The sequence below is a fragment of the Symphodus melops genome (genome assembly GCF_947650265.1).
Source record: "Symphodus melops genome assembly, chromosome: 6".
Taxonomy (NCBI): Eukaryota; Metazoa; Chordata; class Actinopteri; order Labriformes; family Labridae; genus Symphodus; species Symphodus melops.
In genome coordinates this window covers 19,528,828-19,545,952 of record NC_136696.1, presented here as the reverse complement: position 1 = coordinate 19,545,952, position 17,125 = coordinate 19,528,828, and the positions used below count along the sequence as shown (strand labels likewise).

The following is a 17,125-nucleotide window of genomic DNA, read 5'->3' as shown; positions in this document are numbered from 1 at the left end:
GATCAAGTTAGAGTAAGGTTTAGAAACATGAACTTTAATGATAGTTTTAAATATTTTCGTGCGGCCATATGTTCCATTGCAGGGGCTATAATGCTTTCACAGATGATGAGCTGACTGGAGTCTGGATCCGGTTTCTTTTGTTGTCACAATCCTTGATCAAACGAGCACACACCCCTGACTCCGTGAAGACGCTGTCACAAGATGGGAGGGCGGAGTCAGACAGTCAAAAGTCCACAGCAGGTGAGCAACAAGTCAGGCAGAAACGCACAAGACAAACCTGGGATATGACTGACAACCTTTCAGAATAAAAGCATGGCCTAGTTATTATTTCGTTGTTAAAGTTGCAGGTATTCTGAAAAAAGGTTCAAAGGCTGTTACTCACAGGACATTTTTTTCCTTTATATAGTCAAAATAAGAAAAAATATCCAGGCGGACATAAACAGGCTTTAGGTGTTTAAGTTTTTACTCGACCCACAACATTTGTCTTGGGACGCGGTTTAACTTTTAGAAAGATTTAATTAAGATATAAACAGAGTTACAGACCTACATGTTTGCAGAATTGAACAGTTTCAATGAGACATTTGTAGGCTGACATTAAAATTTGTAATTTAGTGAATGTTATTTTGAAATGTGCAACCGGAAACACACTTTAATTACAAGTTGCTTGACTTTTCCGAAGTTCAGAGGGGCAGGTCGAAAACTCGTTGGCAACCGGGAAAGTACAGTGATACAACAGGTGATAAACAAATACACTAACCGAAGAAGTAAAAAACAGTAATGAACAATGATGGCAGTGTTTGAGCTGTACACTGAGGTAAGAAAAGCGTTTGTTTTTTTAATTCTTAAACAGTTTTTGCCTTGATGTGGTTTTACTGAAACATATGGAAACTTTCTGAGGCCAGGCAGAGATGTTGGAGGCTGTACCAAAGTGCCTAAAGTTAAACTATTAGACTCTGTAAATGTCCGTCTGTATTTGCTGACGATGAACCAGTAGACTGATCCCACATAAATACCGGTAGTCCTGATAGTTAACTGAGATTATTTCCATACAGAGGAATGTAGGCAGTGTTAAGTTTGAATGACTTGTTTCCATAATGACACCATTAAAATCTCCTCCTGTAGTACAACAGAGTGTGGATCCCAGATGCAGAGCATGTGTGGAAATCAGCTGAGATCTGCAGAGACTTTCACTTTGGGGATAATGTCCTTGAGTTGCTCCTTGAAGATGGCAAAGTGAGTAAAATGAGACTAATAAAACCTGAAGTGGATTTATGAGGGTAAGAGAAGGCAGCTGACATGACTCTTTTATGTAACCTGTGTGTGTGTGTGTGTCACACTGCGCAGGAGTACAACCACCCTGTGGACCCATCTAAACCTCAGCTCCCTCCTCTTCGTAACCCGGACATCTTGGTGGGGGAGAACGACCTCACAGCTCTCAGCTACCTGCATGAACCTGCTGTCCTTCACAATCTTAAAGTGCGATTTGTGGAGTCCAGAATCATCTACACCTACTGTGGTACTAAAACAAATCACTGGTGGTCTAACGCAGGTGTCAATAGTTTGTGCTCCTGGCTGAACTTCTGCTGTTCACTTCTTTTCAGGTATCATCCTTGTGGCTGTAAATCCATACAAACAGCTTCATGTCTACGGCGATGCAATCATTCATGCCTACTCAGGCCAGAACATGGGAGACATGGATCCTCATATATTTGCAGTGGCAGAGGAGGCTTACAAGCAGATGGCCAGGTAAATCAAGAGGATCAAACTAAATCAGAGTATACAAATACTTTATAACTTTACACAGATCTTTTTTAATCTCTCAGAAACCACAAGAACCAGTCCATCATCGTCAGCGGGGAGTCCGGAGCCGGGAAAACAGTGTCCGCTCGATACGCTATGAGGTACTTTGCTGTTGTAAGCAAATCTGGAAGTAAAACTCGAGTTGAAGACAAAGTCCTGGCCTCCAATCCAATAACAGAGGTATGACATACATGACAGACATGTTTGATGTTTCAGAGCTGTGAGATCTACATTTTTATGTTCCAAATGAAATTACACTTGCAAGTTGTAATTCAGATTTTAAAAACAAATATGCATGTAGTGCAACAAAAACCATACAATTAAAGAAACAACTTGATATAAAATAATCAAATAAGGCAGGAAATAGAGTTAACAGGTCAACCAGACTGACTCGTGGAGTTCATAAAATCTTAAATTCTGTTCACATACCAGGCCACTAATATGTCCTCATTCTTATTGGGCACATACGTTGGGGTGGCTGTGGCTCATTTGCTAGAGTTTGTCGTCTCTCAGTTGGAAGGTTGCTGATTTGATCCCCAGCCCCTTCAATTCACATTGAAGTGTCCTTGGCCAAGACCTGTTAGCATTAACGCACAGCAGCCGCTTCCATCTGTGTGTGAAGGACTGTGACATACTGTACAGTGAGACAGACATGAGGTGTTAAAGTGCTTTTAAGTCCATTTATCATACTTCCAAATACTCACACATTTATACACATCTATCGCCCTGAAACTACAGGCACAGGCAGTCCATAGGAAGACAAGGGGGACCGCATTGCACAGTCATTATTTAGAGACCCTGTGTGGGTAATGTTCTGAAACTTTACACAGTTAAGTGCAGATTGAGCCCATTTAGCATGAGAATGGCGAGTATTGGACATATCGCCTTGACAACAAAGTGATGAAGTAAAGCTCTGACCTCTGAATAATGAAACCAAGGGGCCAGGATCAATCTTGGCTGTGTTAATTTCTGAAAATAATCTAACACATTGATGGGTAGAGCACTTTACATTCGTGAATCTCAAAGTGCTACAGAGTTTAAAAGAATGAAAGAGTGGCTAAAACATATAAAACATCTAAAAGGGAAATCAGTAGAAGGCTTTTCTAATCTCTGATCTTTGGTGTAAGGTTGAGAACGAGCCCTGTTGACCCGAGGTGATTTCTTCCTCAGGCAATTGGAAACGCAAAGACCACCCGGAACGATAACAGCAGCCGTTTTGGGAAATACACAGAGATCAGCTTTGACAGGAAGTTCAGGATCATCGGGGCCAACATGAGGACGTATCTCTTAGAGAAATCCAGAGTTGTGTTTCAGGTAGTCTATGATAATATGATGTCAGGATGTTTTCTTCATAATCTGCTCCATGATAATGATGCTGCTGTTTTATTTAGGCAGACAACGAGCGAAACTATCACATATTCTATCAGATGTGCGCCTGTGCTCACCTGCCACAGTTCAAGAATCTGAAGCTGTGTGAGTTCTTCATTACAGTCGTGATGACTTTTATTCACTTTGAATCACGAATACTATAAATGATATTATATGTGATGCTTTAATCTGCAGTGAGTGCAGATAAGTTCCAGTACACCTGCATGGGTGGTGAGATCACTATTGAAGGGGTCGATGACAAGAAAGACATGGAGGAGACTCAACGGACCTTCTCACTTCTCGGTAGGAACTCCTTTAGATGCCAGATGGTCTTTTCTTCAAGTAGTTCAACTTTAAAGACAATAAAATTATATTTTATCTTATCTTAACACGAGCGTCTTCTCTTTGCTTCTTCAGGGTTGAAGGAAGAGTTTCAGTCTGATGTTTTCAGAGTTTTGGCAGCTATTCTACATCTGGGAAATGTGACAATCAAGAACTCTGGAAGCGACAAAACATCCGTTTCAGTGAGTCTCAACTCTTCACACCTTGAGCCAGTTGTTTTTCTTGCGAGCTAAAATCTTTTATGTTTGAAATCTTCCAGCTCAGTGATCCACACCTGGCTGTCTTCTGCGACTTGCTGGGTGTGAGCGCAGAGGGGTTGGTGCGTTGGCTCTGCCACCGGAGGATCGTGCTGGTGGCTGAGACGGTGGTGAAGCCGGTGCCCAAAGAGAAAGCGGTGAATGCCAGAAATGCTTTAGCCAAGCAGATCTACGCCCATCTGTTCGACTGTATTATCAACAGGATAAACACAGCGTTGCAGGTTCCAGGAAAACAGCACGCTTTCATCGGTGTTCTGGACATTTATGGGTAATACGGATACAACGCTTTTACTCATCAGATGCTTGATCATTTCCGTGTCTTTAACTGGCAGTTTGAAATGAGACGTTTATGTATTTTGTCCTCAGCTTTGAAACGTTTGACGTCAACAGCTTTGAACAGTTTTGTATCAACTATGCAAATGAAAAACTTCAGCAGCAGTTCAATTTGGTACGAGCCCCCTGTCATGCTACATCCTTTTAAAGCACTGAAATCATCTTATCATTAGCTCCAATGGTTATTTTTGCTATTTTTGTCTTTTTTTTATTCAGCATGTGTTTAAACTGGAGCAAGAGGAGTACATGCGAGAGGACATCCCCTGGACACTGATAGATTTCTATGACAACCAGCCAGTCATCGATCTGATCGAAGCAAAGATGGGGATCCTGGACTTGCTTGATGAAGAATGTTTGGTAACTGAAAGGACAAGATCTGAACTATATTTTCTTCTGTTCCTCTACTTTCCATGGAGTGTGTTATTACTACTGTTACCATGCACCTTTTACAGTACTTCTTTTTCCCTTCACAGTTTCCTCAGGGCACCGATCAAAGCTGGCTGCAGAAACTGTTCAACTACCTTGATGGAAATCCTCTGTTTGAGAAGCCCAGGTTATCAAATGAGGCATTTACGATTCAACACTTTGCAGACAAGGTGCAGTCTGACTGACCCGTAGAAACCCATTACTTGTACTACTATGACCTCTAATGCCCAAAGACTCCTGTCTTTCAAACACATGAGTTGTTTTCTCATTAACAGGTGGAATATCAGTGCAGAGGTTTCCTTGAAAAAAACAGGGACACTCTCTATGAAGAACTGGTTGACATTATGAGAGCCAGTAAGGTAAAAAAAAAACAACTCACGTCCAAGTGTGTGTCATTAATGCTAAGCCATGCATTTTTTTTTCTCCCATTTAAACACATTTCTCCTTTTTTCCAACTCTTATCAGTTTCCCTTTCTGGCCAGCTTTTTCAAAGAGGAGGAGCTCCGTGCTGCGAACAGTAAAGGTGTCAAAGTGAGGCCCGCCAGGCCCGGAGTGAAGGCCGCCAGTAAACAGCTGAGAGCCTCTGTGGGAGATAAGGTGGATGTGTTGACTCAGTGTCACTGGAGATTGAATTCCCTTAACTACATTTTCCACAACAGTTTGTTCAATGTTTTTTTCATTATGTTGATGTTTGAATGCAGTTCAGCAGCTCCCTCTCTTTACTGATGGAAACACTGAACGCCACCACTCCTCACTATGTGCGCTGCATTAAGCCCAATGATGAAAAGCTCCCGTTTGAGTGAGTTCTGATGAACCTGCATTTAACATGAGCCACTTGGTATTCCTCTGACTGTATTTCCTGTATAAGAGAGTTTTGTCTGTTTTTTTTTTAGATATGACTCGAGGAGGGTGGTGCAGCAGCTGCGTGCCTGCGGAGTCCTTGAGACAATTCGTATAAGCGCACAGAGTTATCCATCCAGGTGATTCCCCCAGATACTATCTTAGCTCTCTCATATCTGTGTGCCTGTGTTGACATTGTTAGCTTGGTTTGTGTTTGCAGGTGGACATACAATGAGTTTTACAGTCGGTACAGTATCCTGATGTTGCATCAGGAGGCCGACCTCAGTGACAAGAAGCAAACCTGCATGAATGTGCTCCAGAGGCTGATTCAGGTTAATCACCTTTAAATACAGCATTGAGTTGTTGGCACCACATGTTTGTGTAGCCCGGTCCTCATTGCTTCATCTTTAGGACCCGGACCAGTACAAGTTTGGCCGGACAAAGATCTTCTTCCGAGCGGGTCAGGTTGCGTACTTGGAGAAGCTGCGCCTGGACCGTCTGAGAGGAGCCTGTGTGACCATCCAGAAACATGTCCGCGGGTGGAGCCAAAGGAGGAAGTACCTGCGCATGAGAGAGGCAGCCATCATCCTCCAGCAGTACATCCGTGGACAGAGGACAATCCGGTTTGACTTTTCTCTTTATGTTCTCCTGCAGCCTTTGTTGTGTCTGTTGTGGTCCTCGTATGAGTACGGCCTGGTTTCTTTCAGTAAAACGGTGAGTGCTACAACGCTGAAGCAGGGCTGGGCAGCGATGGTGATCCAGAGATACTGGAGAGGTTACTGCATGAGGCATATCTACAAAGTCGTCCGTCTGGCGTCCATCACCATCCAGGCCTTCACACGGGGATGGAAGGCACGCAAACAGTTCAGGAAGGTCTGTAACGGTTTCATTTATTTTTATCACCTAGTTAACAGCTACTATGAAGAAATCTATTGATACATCACATTTTGCACTCCCTTTGCTTATCTGTGTACATGTAGTGTGTCTGACAAAAAAAAAAGTATGTTTAACCTTTAGGGTGGAAATGAAAAAAATAAAAAAGGCATTTTTGACAGTTATGGTTTATTCTCTTGACTGACCCATGACAGGCATTTAAAATAACTACATTTTAAAGAACAGTCTTGTTGCTGATGGTCTTGTTTGCTTTTGTTTTCAATCATAGAAATCAGCATTTATCTTATTTGTTTCATTATGAGGTAAAAACTCCCCGCAGGAACCTAAGTCATTTATCTCCCCACATGTGATGTATGCTCTTCTCTCTCTTCTTCATCTTTGTCAGATGATGAAGGAGCATAAAGCTTTGGTTCTGCAGAAGTACGCTCGAGCATGGCTGGCACGCCGGCGTTTCCAAACCATGCGTCGCTTGGTACTCAACGTTCAGCTCTCCTACAGGGTGCAGCAGCTGAGAAAAAAGATTGAAGAGCAGGTGAAGACACTTCCAGAGATGAATGAACTGTGGCTTGTGTGTTCAGGAGGTATGTGACTCCCTGTGTCTTCACAGAGCAAGGAGAACTGTGGATTGGTGGAGAAGCTGACCACCATGGCTAACTCCCACTCTCAAACCGTGGAGAAGCTTCAGGGTTTGGAGGTAAAGCTGGAAAAATCCACTCACCTGAAGTCATCTGCCGAGACAAGAGAGAAGAAAGCGAAAGAAGAAGCTGGTCTGGTCAGTTTTAAAAAAAAGATGCTTAAACTGTTTGCTTGTCGTTTGTGTCGTGGAAGCTTTTTGTTTGTTGATTGATTCATTGAAGCAGAATAGAAAATAACACAAAACATTTAAATCCTCGCTCCAGACGATTGCATCGCTTCAGAAGGACATTGATGCACTAAACCTTGAAAAGCAGAATTTGGAGAAAACGTTTGAAGCATCCTCCAAAGAGGCAAAGGGTAATATGAGTCAAGACTCCTGTAGTATGTTGCTACTCTTACTGCCATTGTGCCCCAAACATTTCTTTTACCGGTTTTATACTCTTGCAGAGAATTTCGATCAAATAAAGAGGAGTCTTCTGGAAGAGAAAGAATATGAAGCAAGGCTTCGAAAGTAAGTCTAGTTTCATTTTTCAACCACAGTGAATTCTCACTCTCACCCTTATTGACTGGACGTTTCTTGGCAGGATTGCAGAGAACAACATCCAGATCGAGAAACAGGACCACGAGAAGGAGGTGGAAATTCTAAGAGAGGAGATCAAGAGAATGAAAGAAGAGCGAGTTGGTCTCCTGGGTAAAGTCGAGGAGGCAGGGCAGGTGAATGCTGACCTGCAGGAACAGGTCATCCAGCTCACCAAACACGTCAAAGCCATCCCCGATCTCCGTCGAGACCTCAACAACCTGCAAAACCAGAGAAACAACATGGATCGAAAGATGAAGCAACAATCAGAACAAGCAAGAGGTACGGCCTTCTCGTGTAAAAAAAAAACTACATACATGAGAGAGTCGTTTTCTGATAACACCTGACTGTTTCTCTGCAGTGAAAATGAACGATATCACAAGACAACTTCTCAGTGGTGTTGTTGAAGAGGAGGTTCTTTTGGGGTAATCCAGATTTGTGTCCTTACTCTCATAGAGATGTTTTCTTTCTCAAAGTAAGGCATTGAATCTCAAACACTGTTTCTTTTGAAGGCTAAGTCCAGATGACTCCGAGAAGATTTATGAAGTTGAAGATATGCTGGCAGCCTTTGATGGTCTACAGAAAGCTAGCAGGTACAGTTCCACCAACATCTGAAGCAATCTTTTCATTCATATCAGCGTTTTCTAGTTTTTCGGTTGTTGTTGTTTTTTTTTTTTTATCCCTGTGAGAAATCTGTGTACACTTGATTCTGTCCGGTGTGGTGTCGCAGACTACTTGAAAGCCACCAGAAGGAGCAGAAGGAAAAATATGAATCCCAGGTGGAGGGCTTGAAATTGAAAGTGGACCATCTTCAAAAGGAGAACAGCAAGTTGCAAAACCTGTTTCAGGAGAAGAACAACGTCAACGAGAACATTCGCCAAGAGGTTTCCAGGCTCAGCAGTGAAAACTCAGTGTGTTACTTGATTCTCTATTTCAATTCTCAAGATAGGTGCGGTGCAGAATTTAACATGATTTGGTTGGTAATCCACAGGCCATACCCGAACTGAAACTGCAAGTTTCTGACCTGCAGAGACAAAAACAAGAACTGGAGGCTCATGTGGAGGAGCAAAGAAAAGAACTACAAGGTAGGCTGATTATTTTCTTCCGGCTATTCCTCCATGAGCCTCTGATGTGGAGTAGTATTTAACTTTTGTTTTTCCTCAAACAGAAAAAACAGAGGAGATTACAAATGTTCTCCAAAGGAAGATTCAAGAGGAGAGCTCACAGCGCAGGTACGACAACTCCCGATTGAAGTCTGAGATCCTTGGTTGAAGAAGTGAGGCACATTTCTGAGCCCTTCTGATTGTTGCTTCTTTTTAGGCACTTTGAAGAGAAGGCCGACGAGCTGGAGGAGCAGAAAAAAGAGCTTCAAGAACAAGTGGAGGAGCTGGAAGAGGAGACTGATCACTTGAAGAGACAGCAGCTGATGGAGAGCGAGGCCAAGAGCAAACTGAGACAGGATATTTCACGGCTGACTGCTGAGAATATGGTGTGTGTGTGTGTGTGTCTGTCTGTCTGTGGATAAATGATAGAGTTCAGCGTTTGTCTCTGGTAAATTAAAGAAAAAATCCTATTCTTTCAGGACTTTGAGGAGATTCTTGACCACAAAGACAGATTGATAAAGAAACTCCAGAGTCAAATAAAAAGCCTCGAAACATCACAACGAGGTAGCTATTAGCCGTAGCTTAGCTAATAATAGGTAAATAAAAATGTGACCTTTTCATAATTTCAATGTTTCTCACACAGTGAAGCAAACGTCTGCGACTGCCATCCCCAAGGATTTCCTCGGCATGTTAGAGTACAAACGAGAGGATGGACCCAGGCTCATTCAAAACGTCATTCTAGGTATCTTTGCTCTTGCCTGTTTTTCTGTTAGTCTGTGATAGTCACATTAAATTAAACGTTTTTTTGTTGTTTTTTTAAAGATTTTTGGGAAAGTATCCTTTTTTAATGATAACTCAACAAAATGTGTTGCTTTCATCTCTCAGACCTAAAACCCAAAGGTGTGGCAGTCAATGTGATGCCCAAGCTGCCAGCTTACATTCTCTTCATGTGCATCCGCCATGTTGACTACGTGAACGATGAAGCCAAACTCAAATCTCTGATGAGTGAAATAATCGGGGCTATCAAAAAGGTCATCTTGGTAAGGTTAAATCTCAGTTGGATAGCTTTTATCTCCCTTTTTTCTGAATAAAAAAAAATCTATTGATACGAAACATTTCTGAAGTGAGATTCTGGCGCAAACACAGAGCGCATGTTGGGCTTTATCATTTCTGTAGTCTCTCAGAGCTGCAGATTTGTAAGTCTACCCTTATTTCATCTAAGTCACTTCTTGCTTTACATGTCATCATAAATCATATGGGCCCCCCAGAATTCAACAACCCCATGTAACTCCTGTGAAAACATACAGAAGGATAAATAAAGCTCTAACTTAGGTCAAAATGTCTGACAACACATTTTCATCTGCTTTTAATTGATCTGACAAAGGATATGCAGAGGTCCCGTTTCTATGTTACATCAACAAAATGTAAGTATCATTGTGTTTCAAAACGTTTCATTGAACTGTGACTGACTTTTAGTTTTATTTGTTTCAGAGTTATCACAAAGACTTTGAGTTGCTGTCATTCTGGCTCTCAAACACATACCAGCTGCTCAACTCTCTGAAGCAATACAGCGGGGAGGAGGTGAGAAAAACATTGCGTATATTTTGTCATAGTTTTGTCAGTCCTTTGTTGTACTTATTTTGATTTCTTGCCATAAAAGGAGTTCATGAAACAGAGCACTCCTCGACAGAAGAAGAATTGCCTGCAGAATTTTGATTTGTCAGAGCACAGGCAGATTCTCAGCGACCTGGCCATCCACATCTACCATCAGTTTCTAACAGTCATGGAAAAGAGCCTCACTCCAGCAATTGGTAATTAACGTAGCTTATCGTCATCACGTGCAGATGTTGACTGAAGTCTGAAACTATAAAAGTTCTTCTTTGCATTCCTGTGCTTTAGTACCTGGTATGTTGGAGCATGAGAGTTTGCAGGGGATTTCCAGCATGAAGCCGACGGGATTCAGAAAGCGTTCAAACAGCATCTACGAGGACTCGGACACCTACACCATCTCCTCCATCATCCAGCAGCTCAGCACCTTCCTCTCCATCATGAGCCAGCACGACATGGAGCAGGGCCTCATCAGACAGGCAGTCAAGCAGCTCTTCTTCCTGGTTGGTTCCACCACCCTGAACAACATCATGCTCCGTAAAGACATGTGTTCCTGCAGGAAGGGGATGCAGATCAGGTCTGTGGTTGCTTTCTTTACGAACATGCCGTTGTATTTTTTTTTTTGTAAACATAGCTCCTCTGTTTGTTCAGATGCAACATCAGTTACCTGGAGGAGTGGCTGAAGGAGAAAGGACTACAGAACTCTAATGCTATGGACACTTTGAGGCCGCTGTCTCAGGCTGCCTGGCTTTTGCAGGTCAACAAGTCCACTGATGATGATGCCAAGGAGGTTGCTGAAAAATGCACCGAACTCAACACCGTTCAGGTACTTTTTTCAATTCCATGCTTTTTTTTCTCTTATATTCAAAGAGAGAGGTTTAAATTACAAAACGCACAATGAGATAAAAAAGGCTTTGTTACCTCTGCAGTGGCTGATTATATGTTATATTTCATAAACTGGCATTTATCATTATGGTTTGTTTAAATAAATAAACTATTCACAGGTTTTACTTGTCCCTCGAGTTTTATGACTGCCAAAATACCTCTTTGTAGAAGTGTGAACTCAAGAGAAATAAGAAGTTTGAAGTTAGAAAATAATACAAAAAGTCAAGAAGTTTTAAAGAAACATGCTGTGTTTTTTAAAAGTGACGCATAAATCACATTCTTATCTGTAGATTGTCAAGATTTTGAACTCCTACACACCCATCGATGATTTTGAGAAGAGGGTCCCGTCTTCGTTTGTTCGCAAAGTTCAGGTGAGATCTTCTGTTGATCTTCACATTTTATGAAGGCAGTGATAAGCCTATGAAATTCAGTGACGTGTCATTTAAACATTTTACTCTTTCCATGCACGTCCTGAACTAAACCCTCTTTCTTCTTGTTGCAGTCATTACTACACCATCGTGAAAGCTCCTCACAACTGATGCTGGACTCAGACTATCGCTTCCAGGTCACGTTTCCTTTCTGCCCGTCCTTACAGGCTCTGGAGCTGCTGCAGGTCCCGAGCAGCCTTCATCTGGGTTTCCTCACCAGGATCTGAGCCAGCTGGCCTTTAACATTTCACTACTTATGACAAATTCACAGCGCAGTGACCTGCAGCTTTATCTTATTATACATGTATATATATGAATATGTAACCACTTTAACTAATGTATTAATATAATAAACAATGTGGACTTTTTAAATGCAGAGATCATACCTGGACATGTTTTGAAGATTTGTTTTGATTTTTTTTCTTTGAATTTTATTTCTTTACGTTATATTTAATAAACTAAAAGTAATGTATGTTTACGAGCTTTTGGTTAAACAGAACAATCCATTTGAAGACAGCAGCCCTACATCAACATTCTTGTTGTCTCAATCCACTTCAGAATATTCTCTTTGTTTTGTTTAAAAGCCTATTAGTTGCCCTCTATTTGTAACTTATGCTGAGTGAAAATAACTCCTGTTACCCTGAAAGAACAACTCAGTTACAAATCTCAGTGTTAAAATGAAATTAATAAAAACTTTTTTAAATTTACACAATTAACTCAAGACAGGATTACACAAGAGTTTGATTTATTTCTTTAGCTGTGGGTTTTTTTCTTGTTGAAGCCAATTAATGTTATGTTATTTACTTTATTGTTTTTTTTTTCTTTATTCCTGCTCCATTTCTTAATGACACTATTATGTTATTCATATTTGATGTACTTTTTAGCTGCTGGGTAATGAGTGAGGATGCAGCATCACCAGGATGCAGGGTCCTCCTCCTCCTCCTCCTCCGGCAACGAGAGAAAGCATCTTCTCCCCGTGACGTCATGACAGCAGCATCAGCTGTTAGCTCCACTTTAAGCCTTTTCGCTGTCGATCGCTGTCTGCACAAAGGAAATATATGAGATCCCCTCTAATCCCTGAAATGGCGACACAGGAGGTACAGCTGAACGAGACTCTGACCCATCTCAAAACGGAATCGGAGACGCTGAAGACAAAGCTGGAGGAGGAAAGGGCGAAGCTGCACGATGTCGAGCGTGAGTGCTGAAAATTGAGAGGCCTTAAATCACCTCGGCGATCACAGTGGGACGGGACGAATAACCGCAAAAAAACAACCTTAAAATCGCTGCTTTTACGACCAAATGTGTTTAAGCAAGAGGGGAAATGTTTCTAGATTTACGATTAGGATTTCTTTTACACTGATTTCTGGTCCATCGCTATTTCTAATTTGACATACGACTCCAAAATGCTTTTTGTTTGCTCCCTATTTTACAACACAGACTCCATCCACATTCCTGCTGTGTAGTCCATGTCTCAACAAATGGCAAAACTTGTGATGTTAAATCGAAATATGTATTTATAAAAAAAAAAAAAATCCACTGAAAAAATAACCTGTTTATTGCATGTTGAAGAAATGCTCCCATGAGTTAATGGGCATGACAGATGATTCAAAGATTATAATTCAATGTTTTCCTGCATTTAGACCCACTGTTGTTTAATCCTGATCTTGCAGGGAATAGATATTAATGATATACATTATAGGGATAATGTGTTGTGTGTGTGTGTGTGTGTGCAGTACACCAGGTGGCAGAGAAGGTGGAAGGGCTTGGTCAGTTTGTCATGAAGACCCGGAGGACCCTGAAGGGACACGGTAACAAAGTTCTGTGTATGGACTGGTGTAAGGACAAGAGGAGGATCGTCAGCTCTTCTCAGGTCCACACACACACACACACACACACACACACACACACACACACACACACACACACACACCAGCTACTGTTTGTTCTGCTTTTAACTCAGCTTGCACTTGCAGTTATTTAAAGAGATGGTTTCCTATTGGATAAATTGAGTTTTATTTTGTACTGATGTCTAATCTTTCTATGCAGGATGGAAAAGTGATTGTATGGGATGCATTCACTACAAACAAGGTAAATAAATACTCATACATGTAAAAGCAAAAACAAAGAGGTGTTGATAGTTTGTTTTCAAGGGTGTTTGATGCTTCACAAACTGCACCAATATCAGAGAGCTTTAAGCATACGGTTCTGCTCATTTTTTTCCTAATGAACCCGATTGATTTCATTGTGTGGCTCACATTGCTTTTGATGTTTTTCAGGAGCATGCTGTGACAATGCCGTGCACCTGGGTGATGGCCTGCGCCTACGCTCCCTCTGGCTGTGCTGTAGCTTGTGGGTGAGTGTCTTAACATCCCTGATGATCCCAATGTGCTATTTTATCTCTGTGGTTTCTGGGTTTTTTCTCGTTTTTTTTTTTTTTAATAAACTGGTTCTTGTTTCCTCCACAGGGGACTGGACAATAAATGCTCGGTGTATCCTCTGTCTCTGGACAAAAATGAGAACCTTGCAGCTAAGAAGAAGTCAGTGGCCATGCACACAAACTACCTGTCTGCATGTAGCTTTACCAACTCAGATATGCAGGTTAGACTCTATAATATTCACTATAAACATGACCATGAATTACCCAAAGTAGCTGAGTAAAATATTTATAGTAATAATATTTCTGTTTTTGACTATTTAACTGATACTGCATGTATTAACAAACACTTCTGCTTTTCTATTCATCATTGTTTCCCACTCATTATTAAATAGAAATCAATGCCTCCATATATAGCAGGGAAAGGAGCTTCTCGTCCTTGTTAATAATTCACAGTAGCCAGTTGCTCCTGGTTTGACATCCTGGTCACATGATTCCTCACGCAGCACCGAGAATCCATTTATAGCCGCCTATGTGCCCAACTTCAGAGCAGCAGTTATTCTGACTTGTCTTTGTCTGCTTGTTTTTAAGATCCTTACATCCAGCGGTGACGGGACATGTGCATTATGGGATGTTGAAAGTGGGCAGCTGTTGCAGAGTTTCCATGGACACGCAGCAGATGTGCTCTGTCTGGACCTAGCCCCCTCTGAGACCGGGAACACGTTTGTTTCAGGGGTGAGGACTCCTCCTCTTTTCTCTGAACTTTCGCTACAGCTTCTTATTAATTCAACATGAATCCGTTTTGAGTTTTACTTATTCAACATTATTCTGTAACGTTGCAGGGCTGTGATAAGAAGGCCAATGTGTGGGACATGCGTTCAGGACAGTGTATTCAGTCCTTTGAAACTCATGAATCGGACATAAACAGTGTGCGGTAAGTGACCAGCTCTGTCCAATTTGAGTTTGGCTATTTGTTAACATATTTTATCTATTTGCAATTTTGTTAGAATTCAGATTTTTCTGAATTACATTATCACATATTTATATTGAGTGTATCTTAGAAATGAGACTGGATATAAAAGTTATAATGAAAATCCAGGTAATATCCCTCTGCTTTAATACTTCTTTTTACTATACGGCTAAACTACAGCAGCTTTTGCATAAAAAAATACTTACCTTGTATGGTATATTTGTTTCAGTTTATAGTGCAAAATTTGAATAGAGACATTCATAGTGCCATTCACAAAGTTCCCTAAAAACTAACATCAGTTGTAGACACACCCAGTGAGCTCTGCTCAGCTCATTTCATATTTCTGGGATGTATCAGTAAGATGTGTCTCCCCCATGCAGGGGATTGTGGGTAGAATAGTCAAAAAGACAATATGGCTTTGCACAATACAAGTGTAACACAAGCTTTATGTTTCTCTTAAACCAGTCTTTTTTCATATGACCACTCGAAGTTGCTAGAAGTTGAAATCCCACATGAAGAGAGTTTCAGAGAATATTTTAATCCTCATGTAGCCGCCTGTTCTGTTCTGTTTTTTTTTTACAGATACTATCCCAGTGGAGATGCATTTGCATCTGGCTCAGATGATGCTACAGTAAGTATACATATATCTACTGCTCAGAGTGCAACCAAAACATATTAGAAATCATCATTTCAATCCGAACACTGACCTTTGTTTCAGTGTCGCCTGTATGACCTAAGGGCGGACAGAGAAGTGGCTATTTATTCTAAAGAGAGCATCATATTTGGAGTCTCCAGTGTTGATTTCTCTCTCAGTGGTAAGAAATGTACAGCACTGAATATTGTTCCTACGGTCATTAGAAAGTATTTAAGAGTCAGGCTATTAAAAGCATATGCCTGTTTTTCCCTCTTAGGGCGGCTACTGTTCGGCGGCTACAACGACTATACTATAAATGTCTGGGATGTTCTCAAAGGGACACGAGTCTCTATTCTGTTTGGACATGAGAACCGTGTCAGCACACTGCGTGTATCTCCAGATGGGACGGCCTTCTCGACGGGTTCCTGGGACCACACTCTTCGAGTATGAGATGTCTGTCATTAGTGTTTGATCTGCCAACTTTGCGGCTTTCTTTGACCTTTTCTGATAATACGTACTTGTTTGTTTTTTTCAGATCTGGGCTTAAGAATGAAGACACAGAGGATTAAATGGTAGACAGACCTACTGAAGACACTGATGTTTCTGTTTGCTAGAGTACAATCACAGAGATAGAGACTCAGACTTGGGTTGTACATAGAGCATAACAATAGCATTGTATATACTCCAGTCTCATGGCCAAGGGAGGTTTACACATTTCAGAGATTAGTTAAACCAACTGGCACGCTTGTATAATGATATGTTTGAAAGAAAATTGCACAGAAGTACTAATGGTTACAACTTAAGATGTAAAATGTATATTGCAGAAAAAAAATATATTGGTAGAGACTCGCATCAGTCTAGGATAGAAGTGACACAATGAAAGTGATGTATTGTATGTGCCCACATAAAGGACATTACGTATTTATTTGTTGAGGGATGCGTATGTGGAAGTGAATGGGATACAAAGACGCAAATTCCATCTGCTGTAGAAGAACTTATAAAATAGCTTCAGCTTTACTTGTCTATCTTTTTCAAAAGAGAACAGAAAGGATTTTAAAGATTGAGAGATAGTCGGTTAGATTGGCTTTTAATAAATGAATCTAAAGCCAATTAGAAATAATATACAAAATAAAGCATCACAAAATATAACAAGTAAATTACAAAGTTTGTAGGTCAAACAAGATGCAAATAGATGTTTTAATTCCACACCTTGTACATCCCAAAAAGCCTTCTTTACTCTTAACTCACCTGGAAATATTATTCTAATATAAAGAAAACACATTCATATAAACTATATTAATATATGGTGTTTATTGTCCACCCCTATGATTTTAAGTCATTATTTACATCTCATCTTTTTGTTTCCAGCCGTGGAGGCTTCTTATTGCTCTTTGTGCACATCCAGTCACTGCAGACACCCTGAACCTGTGGTCCTCTTTTTAGATATCTAAATACTGACAAATTCTAACCTGGTTAAATAATTAGAATGTACTCCTTTCATTCAGTTGTCCAATGGCTGTCATTTCATATTTATTGTAATTATTATTCTATTGTAGTTTAGTGTACAGGTATACAATGGACTGTTTATCAAAGTATTACAAACATAATAAACTGAGTTTTGAATATCAAAACGTTCTCATTTCTATTCTT

The 17,125-nt window shown here is 40.8% G+C and overlaps 2 protein-coding genes across 3 annotated transcripts; both read left to right on the top strand.

Moving 5' to 3' along the window:
* Positions 1–10: 10 nt before the first annotated feature.
* On the top strand, positions 11–12,334 carry myo5c (myosin VC). 2 transcript variants are annotated; one of them, XM_079345355.1, is made up of 41 exons: positions 11–240; positions 685–814; positions 1,123–1,233; positions 1,345–1,516; positions 1,602–1,746; positions 1,824–1,980; positions 2,971–3,114; positions 3,192–3,273; positions 3,364–3,471; positions 3,586–3,692; positions 3,770–4,035; positions 4,134–4,215; positions 4,317–4,457; positions 4,574–4,696; positions 4,802–4,885; positions 4,992–5,123; positions 5,228–5,325; positions 5,420–5,506; positions 5,587–5,698; positions 5,778–5,989; positions 6,074–6,239; positions 6,646–6,792; positions 6,868–7,032; positions 7,160–7,253; positions 7,344–7,407; positions 7,481–7,755; positions 7,835–7,898; positions 7,986–8,066; positions 8,204–8,384; positions 8,465–8,558; positions 8,642–8,705; positions 8,794–8,962; positions 9,056–9,140; positions 9,220–9,318; positions 9,462–9,616; positions 10,068–10,157; positions 10,237–10,387; positions 10,476–10,761; positions 10,836–11,010; positions 11,360–11,440; positions 11,572–12,334. In XM_079345355.1, exons 2-41 carry the CDS (start codon positions 785–787, stop codon positions 11,722–11,724), a joined length of 5,232 nt encoding a protein of 1,743 aa, XP_079201481.1. In that variant the 5' UTR covers positions 11–240; positions 685–784; the 3' UTR covers positions 11,725–12,334. The 2 variants fall into 2 exon arrangements, with proteins under 2 accessions (XP_079201481.1, XP_079201480.1); XM_079345354.1 differs by having other exon boundaries at positions 680–814.
* A 129-nt stretch (positions 12,335–12,463) lies between these two features.
* Positions 12,464–17,106, top strand: gnb5a (guanine nucleotide binding protein (G protein), beta 5a). The gene is made up of 11 exons (XM_079345356.1): positions 12,464–12,691; positions 13,231–13,367; positions 13,544–13,585; positions 13,774–13,850; positions 13,963–14,095; positions 14,463–14,606; positions 14,714–14,805; positions 15,424–15,472; positions 15,560–15,656; positions 15,753–15,919; positions 16,011–17,106. Exons 1-11 carry the CDS (start codon positions 12,556–12,558, stop codon positions 16,020–16,022), a joined length of 1,086 nt encoding a protein of 361 aa, XP_079201482.1. The 5' UTR covers positions 12,464–12,555; the 3' UTR covers positions 16,023–17,106.
* Positions 17,107–17,125: the final 19 nt, after the last annotated feature.

Excerpts from the sequence above, each read along its gene's own strand:
- myo5c (XM_079345355.1), top strand. The coding sequence starts at position 785 with ATGATGGCAGTGTTTGAGCTGTACACTGAG. Across the intron at positions 5,124-5,227 it reads GAGCCTCTGTGGGAGATAAG|TTCAGCAGCTCCCTCTCTTT; the intron begins GTGGATGTGTTG and ends GTTTGAATGCAG. Across the intron at positions 5,507-5,586 it reads GCACAGAGTTATCCATCCAG|GTGGACATACAATGAGTTTT; the intron begins GTGATTCCCCCA and ends TTGTGTTTGCAG.
- gnb5a (XM_079345356.1), top strand. The coding sequence starts at position 12,556 with ATGAGATCCCCTCTAATCCCTGAAATGGCGACACAGGAGGTACAGCTG. Across the intron at positions 13,368-13,543 it reads GGATCGTCAGCTCTTCTCAG|GATGGAAAAGTGATTGTATG; the intron begins GTCCACACACAC and ends CTTTCTATGCAG. Across the intron at positions 15,657-15,752 it reads TGTTGATTTCTCTCTCAGTG|GGCGGCTACTGTTCGGCGGC; the intron begins GTAAGAAATGTA and ends TTTCCCTCTTAG.